Raw genomic sequence first — 15018 nt, forward strand, 5'->3', positions numbered from 1 at the left:
ATCCATAGCCATAGCCATAGCCATATCCATCCACTGGGACTCTTTACTGTGAAAGGTTTCAATGTTGCACAGATAATTTGGCATTTTATTTCCCAGTTTGGCATCTAGGTTGAATCACTATACTGTAAAATAACACTTCTGTTCCGTTTCTCCCTCGTCACTTAATAAGCATCCTATAAAGGTAGCAGCTGGGAATGTGTTTAAATGTTGGGACAGTGTCAAAGACGTAGCACCACTAGGGTTTTTTGGGGGGGGGGGTTTGGTTTCGGGTATTTTTTGGGGGGGGTTTGGTTCTGGGTTTTTGGGGGGGGCGGGGGGGTGTTGTTTTTTTGTTTTTTTTGGGGGGGGGGGGGGGGGGGGGTTTTGGTTTTTGGGGGGGGGGGGGGGGTGGTTTTGGGTTTTTTTTGCGGGGGGTTTGTATCATTTGATTTACACAACATGCAACAATATTTTTAATTGTGGAAACAAAAAAGAAATAAGACAAAAAAAACTGAACTTGAGCGTGCATAACTATCCACACCCCCAAAGTCAATACTTTGTAGAGCCACCTTTTGCAGCAATTACAGCTGCAAGTCTCTTGGGGTATGTCTCTATAAGCTTGGCTCATCTAGCCACTGGGATTTTTACCCATTCTTCAAGGCAAAACTGCTCCAGCTCCTTCAAGTTGGATGGGTTCCGCTGGTGTACAGCAATCTTTAAGTCATAGCACAGATTCTCAATGGGATTGAGGTCTGAGCTTTGACTAGGCCATTCCAAGACATTTAAATGTTTTCCCTTAAACCACTTGAGTGTTGCTATAGCAGTGTGCTTAGGGTCATTGTCCTGCTGGAAGGGGAACATCTGTCCCAGTCTCAAATCTCTGGAAGACTGAAACAGGTTTCCCTCAAGAATTTCCCTGTATTTAGCATCATCCATCATTCCTTCAATTCTGACCAGTTTCCCAGTCCCTGCCGATGAAAAACATCCTCACAGCATGATGCTGCCAACACCATGCTTTACTGTGGGATGGTGCTCTCGGGGTGATGAGAGGTGTTGGGTTTACGCCAGACATAAAATTTTCTTTGATGGCCAGAAAGCTCAATTTTAGTCTCATCTAACCAGTTTACCCTCTTAGTCTCATCTGACCAGAGTCTCCCACATGCCTTCTGGCGAACACCAAACATGTTTGCTTATTTTTTTCTTTAAGCAATGTCTTTTTTCTGGCCACTCTTTCGTAAAGCCCAGCTCTGTGGAATGTATGGCTTAAGTGGTCCTATGGACAGATACTCCAATCTCCGCTGTAGAGCTTTGCAGCTCCTTCAGGGTTATTTTTGGTCTCTTTGTTGCCTCTGACTAATGCCCTCCTTGCCTGGTCCGTGAGTTTTGGTGGGCGGCCCTCTCTTGGCAGGTTTGCTGTGGTGCCATATTCTTAAAAAATGTTAATAATGGATTTAACGGTGCTCCGAGGGATGTTCAAAGTTTCTGATATTTTTTATAACCCAACCCTGATCTGTACTTCTCCACAACTTTGTCCCTGACCTGTTTGGAGAGCTCCTCGGTCTTCATGGTGCCGCTTGCTTGGTGGTGCCCCTTGCTTAGTGGTGTTGCATACTCTGAGGCCTTTCAGAACAGGTGTATATATACTGAGATCATGTGACACTTAGATTGCACACAGGGAATTTATTTAACTAATTATGTGACTTCTGACGGTAATTGGTTGCACCAGATCTTATTTAGGGGCCTCATAGCAAAGGGGGTGAATATATATGCACGCACCACTTTTCTGTTTAACATTTCAATAATTTGTTTTGAAACAAGTTGTTTTTTTCATTTCATTTCACCAATTTGGACTATTTTGTGTATGTCCATTACATTAAATCCAAATAAAAATACATTTAAATTACAGGTTATAATGCAACAAAGTAGGAAAAATGCCAAGGGAGATGAATACTTTTGCAAGGCACGCTACCCATAACTACTGTAGGACACAGTTAGACCTACCCATAGCTACTGTAGGACACAGTGTCGTTTCTTTACTATCATTAAATTGAAGACTTAGTTTTTATCAAAGATTCCTGTAATTAGTATTACGTGATTAAACTGATTAATCATGTAACTGTAATTAACTAGGAAGTCGGGGCACCAAGAAAAATATTCAGATTACAAAGTTATATTTTCCCAATATAACCTTTCAGATATTTTCATATCCGTAAGTCTTCTGATTAATTAATTATTTATTTTACCTCACGTTAGTCTCATTCCAAACGTCGTAAATTGTTGGTTATCTGCACAAACCCAGTCTTCACTATGAGTCATCCATACATCAATTGTCTTAAATCATTTATTTATTACTAACTAAGTAATTCACAGAAATGCATAAACAAACAAACAAAGTAAATATGGTTACAAGAAATGATAGGAGAATGTGCCCTAGTGGGCTAAACTGGCATGGCGGCTTGTTAGACAAAAGGGAAGTGGGGGTCGACTGAGAAGTCACTACAGAGTTAATAATTATAACAATTGAAATGCTAATCCTTTGCACATGAACACTAACTAATTTGGGAACAATTGTAATCAATATACAGTGGGGAGAACAAGTATTTGATACACTGCCGATTTTGCAGGTTTTCCTACTAAACATTCATTAAACAGTCCAAAATCATATTACACAATTTTACAAACAGTATCATACTCACTCATTCATCTTATACAACAATTAGATGTAAATCTCATATCTGAAGCTATTATATAAACAGTGTTATGGTAATGTAGCCACACCGTCTCTCATGAGCTTCCCCAAGTTGTAACAAACGGACCAGTTCGTAGCTGGATTCTTCACCAATCTTTTATACCTTCTCTAGAACATGAAATTTGTTCGTACCTCAAGTTCTGTGAGGTGGAAGAAATTCCTTTGTTCTCCATGAAAATTTACTCTGCCTCTTATACTGTGTGGCCATGTGGCAGGGTCTTCTCCTCAGGAATTTACGACCTCTCTCTGACCGCAGCGTAGTTGTAGGGGGCAGGGAGAGGCAGGGAGAGAGGGATGGGGCTTGCTGTACCCAAATAGAGCAACGTCATGACATACCCCCCTGGTGGTTTGGATCTTGTTTGTCCTGCAAGTTACAAATCAACATAAAATCATGACCACGTGATGTCCTGTTTGTAGATCATCGTTGCAGTCCCCTCTGGTGGTTGAACTTGGTAGGCTTCTCTGGAAGCTGCAAAGTACCCCAGAGAGGGCCAGGGGATGTCCTGGTTGGTGATCGCCGTTGCGGCCCCCCCCCCCTCTCTGACAGCGGGCATGCCGCCACAAGGATGGGCCGTGCGTGCCCGGATTTGGGGTTGCCATTCTGGACCTGTCGTCTGGTCGTCGTCCAGACTGGAAGATTTGGGTAGTAACTTAGGCAGATGTTAACAACGCACGCACGCACACTCATGAAATATATATAATTACATTCATTCCCCAATGAGCAGCGCTGTGGCACTAAGTGATGGTTGTATGGGGACTTTGTTTATGGCTCTATCACTTTCTAAGTGTCAAAGGAACTGAACTGAAAAGGAATGAAAGCATAAACAAAAGATATACAAAATATAGTTCTCACACAAAAATTATCTAATTGGACTGTATTCTATATATACGCCCTGGCAAAATGACTATCATGGCATTGTCTCTAATGTCATATCTAGGGTTTTCTTACTTGGTGTGTTGCTTAGGCACTATCCTAAGTTGATAACTATATGATACCTTTACAGCTGTAAGGCAGTAGTTTTGGGCAGTCTACAGGGATGACCTATGGACTTCTGGGAAGAAAACTGGTGAGTGCTGTAGAGTCAAAGGCCTAGAAGTAAATGTTCAACTTTACTAAGGCTGGTATTTTGCTTGGACCCTTAAGTGATCCTAGCATAAATCCTAATTGGATGTTCCATTGTGCATGTGCGTTTATGCTTACACAAGCGCGCATGTCAAGGGAAGAAAACCAAGTATCCTGGCAGATTACAACTTGTTCAGAATGAGTCTGACTTAGTCAGGTAATTTTCAGGTCAATGCCTGGAGGTCAGTCAGAATTGGTGTCGAGGGAGTCTAGTAGTTTTTACTACAAGTCACTGTGTCTTCCACTATTGTAGTGGTGATAGGTAGGAAGTCTATTTCATAGCTATGTTATCCACGGAGGAGCTAACCTCATGACGGAAGTACTCTTTAAGTATTGGACCAGTCGTACGTGGTGTGATCATGGTTAATGATTCTAATAATTTTCCTCCTGAATGAAGGATTCTATTTATTAGTGACATGTGTGTTAACCATTGGAAGAGTGCACTGGAGATTCCCTTCCACGTGTTGCACTCTGAGTGACTCCTATGTCGCTATTGTCAAGGGTAATTTTATTGGTTAGGTCTCTAACCTTCTTACGTATTGTAGCTAGACTGACTGTCGCTGGTATTGTTACTGGTGCTCAAAGGGACGAGTTATCTTACCGATTTATTCTGAAATATTATACTACCGGAACACATGATTGGAGCATTTTACTAGTTGTATTGTAGTTGAACCTACACATGGCAAGGCATGATTATTGTTGCCATTTGTTTTGGAGGTGGATAAGTCCACTGGACTTCCTTTACGACCAGTGTGGTACACCTCAGTACTATCTTAGATGTGTTCTAAGATAATCCCCGTCTAGGGGCCTGTCTGCCCCTCAATGTTCTCATAGGGGAGTTTACCACTAGATTTGATTTATGCTCTGGCGGCCTCGTACGGTGTTGTCCGTAGTCTTGACCCCCCCACCGGCCTCGATGAGGCTCATCATGGGTCTGGGCTGCTATTCCCCCCCCTTGTGTCTTGGGACCCCCCCCACCAGCAGGTGCTGTTGGTGTCCGAGGCGCAAACGAAAAGGTCGGACCCTATGCACGAGTTGTTAGCGGCCGCGTTGTTATGAGAATGGCTGTAACCTTTCAACCAAATCTCCTGGTGTTTGTGCTTCAAAACGCTCAGTGGCTGTCGAGGCATGTCAGCCAACACCACGTCCGCGTGTGGCAATCTCTTCAGTACCTGCGAACTGAGACAAGGATATCGGTCTGTGATATCGCAAAGTGTTTCACCAGTGGGAGTTATCGGGTCAGTTGCTGGACTGACGCCATTAGTGTCATTGTAAGGGGTGACAGTCCCCAACAAAGCGGAAGGTGTTTCATCAGAAGCAGAGTATACTCTGCGCATCAATGTTTTTCTTGCTGAGACGGCCGCAGTGCTTGCGGAAGTGTCCGAAGGGCAAGAGGAGTTCTTCTCAACTACCGTATTGCACGACTGCACGGAGGAGGGAAGTTGCTTATTCACAGAGACAGCTGGCTCGAAATCATGAAAAGAATGGTCAATCAGGTTGGCTGATGGAATGTGTCGAGATATCGTAATATCTCCTTGGATCGGATTCTGCCCCAAGAGGTTTCTAAACGTCTTTTTCCCAAGGGGTGCTTTCGACAGATACCCCTCGTGAATGACTGTGTTGCAGCTAGCGTCATGGGAAGACAGTGTGGTCAGTGGAGAAGGCACTGTGGCCTGTGACCATACCTGGTTGGTTTTCCAATCCATCAATGGGAGTACCCGATCCATCAAGTCTGCTCCAAGTAGCAGGGTTACAGTTTCGAGGCTGGTAACATACACAGGGTGAACGAGCGATACGTCCTTGAAGTGTAGTTTCAGCATGACTCTCAATGTGAGAGACGAGGTAGTCTGAGTGACCCCTCGGAGTGTAGTGTCGCATCGTTCCACTTTTAACCAACGTTTAGTTGGCTTCAAAGCCCTTTTGAGATCATCAAACAATGTTTGAGAGATGAGTGATATTGTCGCACCCGAATCAATTAGCGCATGACAAGTTAAGCAGTCCTCCAGGACTGTTTCCAGGTACGGCCGTTTAGATTCGCGGTTAGTGGACATATTCCCCACAAAGTGGAGTGGTCATTCGCAACGACGTGATGTGCCATTTCTGTTCAAGGTGGAAGCAGATTGACTTTCCCGATTTTGAGTGGGCTTGGCTTTAACGAAGCGTTTGACCTTTTTCTTCGGCACCTTTGTATCAGAGTCTATAGACAAAGCCCGGGGGCTTGTTTCTTGATCAAGCGGGCCCTGGATAGGGTCTTGAATGAGAGCGGGAGAAATTTGAACTTTAACGTCCTTGCTATGGGTCTTAATTCCTGCGGACCTGGTGTCCGGTAATTCCCCGTCTAGTCCTCGTGACTGATCTTTTACCCTTTTCTCAAATTGTTCTCGCTTTAGTTCTTCCCGTAGTGGAACTTCTGGAGAACATTGGTCTACGTTTGTCATTCAACCCTTTGTTACCCTTGTGCTCTGACACTTTTGTGGGTTGGGTGCAGGAATGTAGCGAACAGGTCGATTTTAGCTGTAGTCATGTTGATTGCGACGTACTTTACAGTTATTTCGACCGCGGAGGTTATTGGAATCATGGTTTCTTGGTAGAAACTGTAGTTGTGCGTCATCTCTCAATGCTTCAATACCTGATAATGCACCCTCTAACTGGAGTGAGTGCTCCTGGTCAAACTTCAAAACCGAATGGTCAGGGCTCTTAGCGTTGTGAACTTTGTATGCCTCAAAAGCTGTGCTTGCAAGCTCTCTGAGTTGTAAGATCGGCAAGCCAATGTGGGCGGCAGGGCCCAAGTAGGTAATGAAGGTAGGATACATGTTCGACAGGAACATTTGTTTAACTTCTACCGACTCAGAAACCCGGATCCGGGAGCACCCCCACCTCCCCCACCAGTGAAAATGCTGAATAGCATAGGTAGCATAGCATCACAAGTAAATAGTAGCATCTAAATATCATTCAATCACAAGTCCAAGATACCAGATGAAAGATCCACTTCTTGTGAATCCAGCAATCATTTCTGATTTGTAAAATGTTTTACAGGGAAGACACAATATGTAAATCTATTAGCTAACCACGTTAGCAAAAGACACCATTTTTCTTTGTCCACCATTTTTTCTCTCCACCAGTATCTATCACCAATTCGGCCAAATAAAGACATTGATAGCCACTAACCAAGAAAAAACCTAATCAGATGACAGTCTGATAACATATGTATTGTATAGGATAGGTTTTGTTAGAAAAATGTGCATATTTCAGGTAGAAATCATAGTTTACAATTGCACCCACCATCACAACTCGACTAGAATAAATACAGAGAGCAACGTGTATTACCTAATTACTAATCATAAAACATTTCTTAAAAATACACAGCGTACAGTAATTGTAAGACACAGATCCTGTGAATCCAGACAATATTTCAGATTTTCTAAGTGTCTTACAGCGAAAACACAATAAATCGTTATATTAGCATACCACATGTGCAAACATTACCCCAGCATTGATTCACGGCAAAAAGAGCGATAGCATTATCACCACCAAAATGTATACATTTTTTCACTAACCTTCTCAGAATTCTTCAGATGACACTCCTGTAACATCATATTACAACATACATATAGAGTTTGTTCGAAAATGTGCATATTTAGCCACCAAAATTGTGGTTATACAATGAGAAAAGTAGCCAAGCTGGTCAGAAAATGTCGGGCGCCATATTGGACAGTGATCTAGTCTAATGAATAAATACTCATAAACTTGACTAAAAAATACAGGGTGGACAGCGATTGAAAGACAATTTAGTTCTTAATGCAATCGCTGAATTACATTTTTTAAATTATCCTTACTGTGCAATACAGGTTGCGCCAAAGCAAAGCTACCCCAAAGAAAATGGCGGCATATGCGTTTAACATTTTTCGACAGAACAACGATTTATCATCATAAATAGTTCTTACTATTAACTGAACTGCCATCAGAATCTTGGGCAATGAATCCTTTCTCCGGTCTAATCGTCTTTTGGTCGAAAGATGTCCTCTTGTCCCGTCGAAATGGCCACTAACGTTCAGCATGTACTAGAAAAGTGCCCAGCTCTTGGAAGTGCGTCACACAGAAATGCCAGAAAATAGCACTAAACGGATATAAATTGCTATAAAACGGTTTAAATTAACTACCTTATGATGTTTTTAACACCTATAACGAGTAAAAACATGACCGGAGATATATTACTGGCTAAACAACAGCTTGGAAGGAGGCCAGTCCGACGTCCATCGTGCGTCAGGCGCAGGGAGGAAAAGAAAGGTATCTTGGTCTTTTATACAGGCCCTGATTGCGCAATCGACTCCATTCAAATTGTCACCACTTACTGACATATAGAGGAAGGCGTAGGCAGTGTTTGTATCCCCATAGCATTCACAGGGACATTACAACTGACCTGGGAACAGGGGCCAAGATTTCTGAAATCTCACTCCCTGTCATGAAAAGTGCTGTAGAAGGAGTTCTGTTTCACTCAGAGACATAATTCCAACGGCTATAGAAACTAGAGCGTGTTTTCTATCCAATAATAATAATAATAATATGCATATTGTACGAGCAAGAATTGAGTACTAGGCAGTTTAATCTGGAGACCAATTTATGCTAAGTCGAAACAGCACCCCCTATATTCGCAAGAAGTTAAAAGGCAACAGGTCTTCCATGCCTGTTTCAGTGAGTAGTCCAAAGTAAGCTGAACGAAGCCTATGATAGTAAGCTTGTGGGTGTTCGTTCCGAGCTTGTTTGACGGTGTTAGCCAGTGAGCTATCGTGTTTGCGAGTCGCAGAACCACTGAATTCTAATTTCAAAGCTGTGGCAAGTTTAGCGTAGTCATTTAGCACGTGTTGCTGTTGTAGACGAATGAACCTTGTCACGTGTCTATTCGATGTTCGCTTCAACAGGTAAACCCTTTAAGAAACCGTAGCGTTCGGGTAGCCATCCAACGCGTCCTCTATGTCAGCTAGGAACATCTTAGCATCGTTTGGCTGACCTGGAACGGGGTCAAAGGTGGGGAAGCTCTTGATGAGTTTGTCAAGGTATTCCGCGCCAAGCGGGCGGAGAGGGTTGGCTTCATCCTGTGGAGAGATTGGGGCCGAAAGGCCAAGAGGAGAAGCCAAGCCTTGTTGTTGTTGGCCAAGAGGTGCAATATTACTCAGTGCCGAATGGCCAAGAGGAGAAGAAGACTGAGGGACACATGAGGGAGGCAAGGTCTGAAACCTATCGTCTTTACTCCTGTGAGTACAGGGCTCCGGTTGCTTGGATTGGTAGTCAAGCTGTAGAGCGTGACCATGACTATTCTGGACTTCCTCCAGATGGTACCTAAGGGTTGTATTCTGCTGCATTGCAGAGTCCACTTGAGCGCTTAGAGTACTGATTTTGGACACGTGAGTTTCACACATGCTCCTTTCTGTCTCAAACTTATCTATTATGGTTTGCAGATAGAGGTCTTGAGTACGGAGCGAGAGATCAATATTTCCATCTTCATCACCTGAGTTCTCTCATCATTCATTTGGTCAGCGACTTCAATGAGTTATGCTTATTTGTCATCCAACTTTGTCATTGTGTTCATTAACTGATCGTCTTTGGTCTGCAGCGTTTTGAGTAGAATCGTGTTACTTTGAGTAACGTTCAACAAAACTGCATGCACATTATCAAGTTGAGCGCTCCTGTTTGTAGATAACTCTTCAGATTTATCTAGTTTGGCGTGGACATCATCGTATTTAGTTTTGGCTAAATCGAGTTGTTCCTGTAGCATTTGATTTTGTTCCTGTAGAAAACGATTTTGTTGAAGAGCTTGTGCTTGTTCATCGTCATACGTTTTTACAATTACATTTAATTGTTCAGTTTTCAAGCGCAGCTCCATAGCTAGCAGAATTTTTCCCTTTTCTGCATTTGTCATTGGTTTCCCGGTTCTCTCCACCTGTCCCTTTATGTCTACCATTACCTGCTCGTGCTTCAGCTGTGCACTGCGGTATTGGACAGATGCCAATCTGTCCAATTATACCCATAACTACTGTAGAACACTGTTAGACCTACCCATAACTACTGTAGGACACAGTTAGACCTACCATAACTACTGTAGGACACAGTTAGACCTACCCATAACTACTGTAGGACACAGTTAGACCTACCCATAACTACTGTATGACACAGTTATACCCATAACTACTATAGTACACAGTTAGACCCATAACTACTATAGTACACAGTTAGACCTACCCATAACTACTGTATGACACAGTTATACCCATAACTACTATAGGACACAGTTAGACCTACCCATAACGACTATAGTACACAGTTAGACCTACCCATAAATACTAGAGGACACAGTTAGACCTACCCATAACTACTGTAGGACACAGTTAGACCTACCATAACTACTGTAGGACACAGTTAGACCTACCATAACTGCTATAGGACACAGTTATACCCATAACAACTGTAGGACACAGTTAGACCTACCCATAACTACTGTAGGACACAGTTAGACCTACCATAACGACTATAGGACACAGTTAGACCTACCCATAAATACTAGAGGACACAGTTAGACCTACCCATAACTACTGTAGGACACAGTTAGACCTACCCATAACTACTGTAGTACACAGTTAGACCTACCCATAACTACTGTAGGACACAGTTAGACCTACCCATAACTTCTATAGGACACAGTTAGACCTACCATAACTACTATAGGACACAATTAGACCTACCCATAACTACTGTAGGACACAGTTAGACCTACCCATAACTACTGTAGGACACAGTTAGACCTACCCATAACTACTGTAGGACACAGTTAGACCTACCCATAACTACTGTAGGACACAGTTAGACCTACCCATAACTACTGTAGGACACAGTTAGACCTACCCATAACTACTGTAGGACACAGTTAGACCTACCCATAACTACTGTAGGACACAGTTAGACCTACCATAACTGCTATAGGACACAGTTAGACCTACCATAACTACTGTAGGACACAGTTAGACCTACCCATAACTACTGTAGGACACAGTTAGACCTACCCATAACTACTGTAGGACACAGTTAGACCTACCCATAACTACTGTAGGACACAGTTAGACCTACCATAACTGCTATAGGACACAGTTAGACCTACCCATAACTACTGTAGGACACAGTTAGACCTACCCATAACTACTGTAGGACACAGTTAGACCTACCATAACTTCTATAGGACACAATTAGACCTACCCATAACTGCTTTCTCTCACTGATGAAGTTTGTCACCACTGGCCTTGCACACACAAGCTGACAGGGGAGAAGAATTAGCTTCTTGCTAACTTCCTGTCCATGTTGTGAGAGAGCTTGCTTTCAACTGAGGAAATGTTCTGTGCAGTAGCAGGTTGAAAGGGGCCTGTATTTTCAGGTGGTTGGTTACAATGCTCAGCATTTCCTAGATGGAAACTCAGCGAAACCAACTGCCATTTATAGATAGATCTGCATTCTGGATACTGGGAAATATAGGCCTGCTAGATTACAGGATCATATTTGGCCTATATGAGATGAAAGATGCTACTTGATTAATCCCCCAGAGGAGTAACCCATATTGATGAGTTGATTGAGTTTTGGGAGGATCTCCAAGACCTTGGTATGATTTCACACCCAGATTGTTGACCATTACCTTTTAGAGGAGTTTGCCGGCTGTGGTATTGTATCTGATGAAAATTAGATATTTTTTTTTTCTTCTGTAGATTTGACAGATGTCCACCTGATTGTGTGTTCAATAGTAAGAGTGAGACATACTGTGGTTGAGTACAGGTCAGGATGTGGTTACCAGAGTAGATGAGCTGTGCTGACATCTGGCAGTCATCGTCTGGTTTCATGGTTTCAACAGGATACCTAAGTGAACAGCAAGGAGAAGGTTCCTACATAATATGAAAGAACGCTAAACCAATATCCCTAGCTTAGAATGAATTGATAGACACAGCATGTTTCTGGTATGAGCCGACTGCTTTTTACACAACTCGTTGTCTTGGTTTGTTTGTGAGGGCTTTTAGCAGCGGGAAGTCTTAGGCTGGTTATTACCAAGTCAATGTATCACCGAGCTGGCTATTACAAAACCAAAGGACTTCTGTCACAGAGAAATAGGGCGACGCTATATGCCTAATGCTAGCAAGTTGTCCATTGAAGTCATTTTGTTTGCATAATATGCACGAACCTTGAGGTATTGAATTTTGAAATAATTTATATTTTCAGGCTGTTAAAGTTTTGTTGCTGTCGATACAGTAAGAAGGAATTGTTGATGTTGAAGTTTGAACAGTATTAGATGGTGAGGATTAACATGGGTAACCGGGATCTCGGGGCTGTTCCGGGAACACACTTCACATTTCCAGGAAAAATACAATGACCTGGGAAATTACAACGAAAATGTCCCAATGTGACACTAATGCAATTCCACAAAATACACAACATGTGCAGCAGCAGATTAGCAAAAAATAAAATAGGACATGATCCAAACAGGTTGTCCCATGGAAGCCTGTCCCATAGCGTATTTACTTCACACAAAGACACCATAAATTCAAAGCACACGTATAATTGACACTGCCGGACTGCACACCCGACCCGAATGCAGTTAATAAACCCTACAGGAAACCCTTTAAAATAACGTGTTGCCCTTTGAGCTGTCATTGTGACTCTTCAGACAGTCACATGTGATAGGCATATGCACAATTCACTACATAGAAATGGTTTGTCAAGATCGGTGTGGAAGACTGGCCTGCACAGAGCCCTGACCTCAACCCAACGAACACCTTCAGGATGAATTGGATCGCCGACTGCGAGCCTAATCGGCCAACATCAGTACCCGACCTCAGAGGGGAGGCTGTTATAGCAGCAAAGGGGGACCAACTCCATTTTAATGGCCATGATTTTGGAATGAGATGTTCGACGAGCAGGTGCCCACATACTGTTTCCGCTTATCATCTCCCAGTTATTCATGAGCTTTTTTATTTCGAGTCTAGATTGTATTAGGATCCCCATTAGCCGACGCCAATGGTAACATCTAGTCTTACTGGAGTCTGACACATAACAAAGCCATTCCAGACAAAATACTTTACAATTTACATATAATTTAAAGGGGCATAGAGTTGATCAGGCTGTTGATTTTGGCCTGTGGAATGTTGTCCCACTCCCCTCCAATGGCTGTGCGAAGCTGCTGGATACTGGCTGGAACTGGAACACGCTGTCATACACATCCATCCAGAGCATCCCAAACATGCACAATGGGTGACATGTCTGGTGAGTATGCAGGCCATGGAAGAACTGGGCCATTTTCAACTTCCAGGAAATGTGTACAGATCCTTGTGAGATGGGGCCTTGCATTATCATGCTGAAACACGCTCCCTCAAAACTTGAGACATCTGTGGCATTGTGTTGTGTCACAAAACTGGACATTTTAGTGAGATCACAGGTGCATCTGTGTAATGATTATGCTGTTTAATGAGCTTCTTGATATGCCATACCTGTCAGGTGGATGGATTATGTTGGTTTTTAATGCTTTAAATGGACACTTCCGATTTTTTGGTGCATTTCCCGGGACTCTCTGGATAAATATGAATTATTTCCGGTATTTAAACTTGGTAGATTTTCAGGAAAATATTAGTTTATACTAGGTAGCTTCTGTATTGTTGTACACAATATGAACCAATGTGTAGTACTGCCTGTCTAGGGATTGGGAGAAGTGTGTACTGTCTAGTGAGTGTGTAGTACTGCCTGTCTAGGGACTGGGAGAAGTGTGTACTGTCTAGTGAGTGTGTAGTACTGCCTGTCTAAGGACTGGGAGAAGTGTGTACTGTCTAGTGAGTGTGTAGTACTGCCTGTCTAGGGACTGGGATAAGTGTGTACTGTCTAGTGAGTGTGTAGTAATGCCTGTCTAGGGATTGGGAGAAGTGTGTACTGTCTAGTGAGTGTGTAGTACTGCCTGTCTAGGGATTGGGAGAAGTGTGTACTGTCTAGTGAGTGTGTAGTACTGCCTGTCTAGGGATTGGGAGAAGTATGTACTGTCTAGTGAGTGTGTAGTACTGCCTGTCTAGGGACTGGGACTGGGAGAAGTATGTACTGTCTAGTGAGTGTGTAGTACACTGAGTGTGTACTGTCTAGTGAGTGTGTAGTACTGCCTGTCTAGGGACTGGGACTGGGAGAAGTATGTACTGTCTAGTGAGTGTGTAGTACACTGAGTGTGTACTGTCTAGTGAGTGTGTAGTACTGCCTGTCTAGGGACTGGGACTGGGATAAGTATGTACTGTCTAGTGAGTGTGTAGTACACTGAGTGTGTACTGTCTAGTGAGTGTGTACTACACGGAGTGTGTAATGTCTAGTGAGTTTGTACTACAGTATTATGTAACAGATTAGTGTTGAGGGACGGAGGCTGTAATCAAATGAAACAAGATAACAGATGGGCATTGAGCCTGCAGAAACAACAATGAGTAGCTAATCCTTTGTGGAATACTAAGCTACCAGTATTATACCGTTGAAAGGGTTTTCTTAAGCCTATACTGTACCTTTCAACAGCTGTAATTTGATAGTAGTCTATGTGATGTTCTTCCACATTGTAATTTTTTAGCCTCTATGGTTAATATTCTAGGTTACCGATGTCAAGAAAGCATTTTATTTTGTACTGATGTCAGCTCTTGCTCTCTCCCCCCCCCCCCCCCCCCCCCCCCACCCGTCTCCCCAGCAGGTGGTCTAGTCACAGCTGATGAGTGTGATGATGATGATGGGAGGAGGCTACTGCAGCCGAAGGTGCAGCCCCCAACGCCAGTGCTAGTACCCGTCTCCAGTCTCCAACCCCTGGTTTCTCTGCCAGCCCTGGTCTCACTTGGCACCACTTCTGGCCCCACCATGGCTAACCACCTGGAGCTTCTCAATGAGCTGCAGCAGCTAGACAAGGTGCCTAGCCTGGAGCGCCTGAGGGCGGCCCAGAAGCGCCGCATACAGCAGTTGAAGAGATGGGCCGTATACGAGAAGGAGATGCAGAACAAGAAACGCAAGGCGGAAAAGAGAAGGAACGCTAATCATGCCACCGCCATGGAGGCTAAACGTCACGTATCGTTTGCTGCTAGTGTGGCGCTGCTAGAGGCCTCGGCACGGAACGATCCTGAAGAAGGTAAGAGGA

At 43.4% G+C, this 15018-nt stretch overlaps 1 protein-coding gene across 2 annotated transcripts in view; it reads left to right on the forward strand.

Annotated features, from left to right (window-relative positions):
• Positions 1-15018, forward strand: part of ppp1r16b (protein phosphatase 1, regulatory subunit 16B) — a 178829-nt gene that overhangs the window by 55814 nt on the left and 107997 nt on the right. The window contains exon 2 of one of the 2 annotated variants that reach the window (XM_055918075.1): positions 14581-15009. In XM_055918075.1, the coding sequence (XP_055774050.1) occupies positions 14745-15009 (265 nt within the window). In that variant the 5' untranslated portion in view covers positions 14581-14744. The remainder of the gene's footprint in view (positions 1-14580; positions 15010-15018) is intronic. The other variant, XM_055918074.1, reaches the window with a different exon arrangement.

This window comes from Salvelinus fontinalis, chromosome 3, assembly GCF_029448725.1.
Source record: "Salvelinus fontinalis isolate EN_2023a chromosome 3, ASM2944872v1, whole genome shotgun sequence".
Taxonomy (NCBI): domain Eukaryota; kingdom Metazoa; phylum Chordata; class Actinopteri; order Salmoniformes; family Salmonidae; genus Salvelinus; species Salvelinus fontinalis.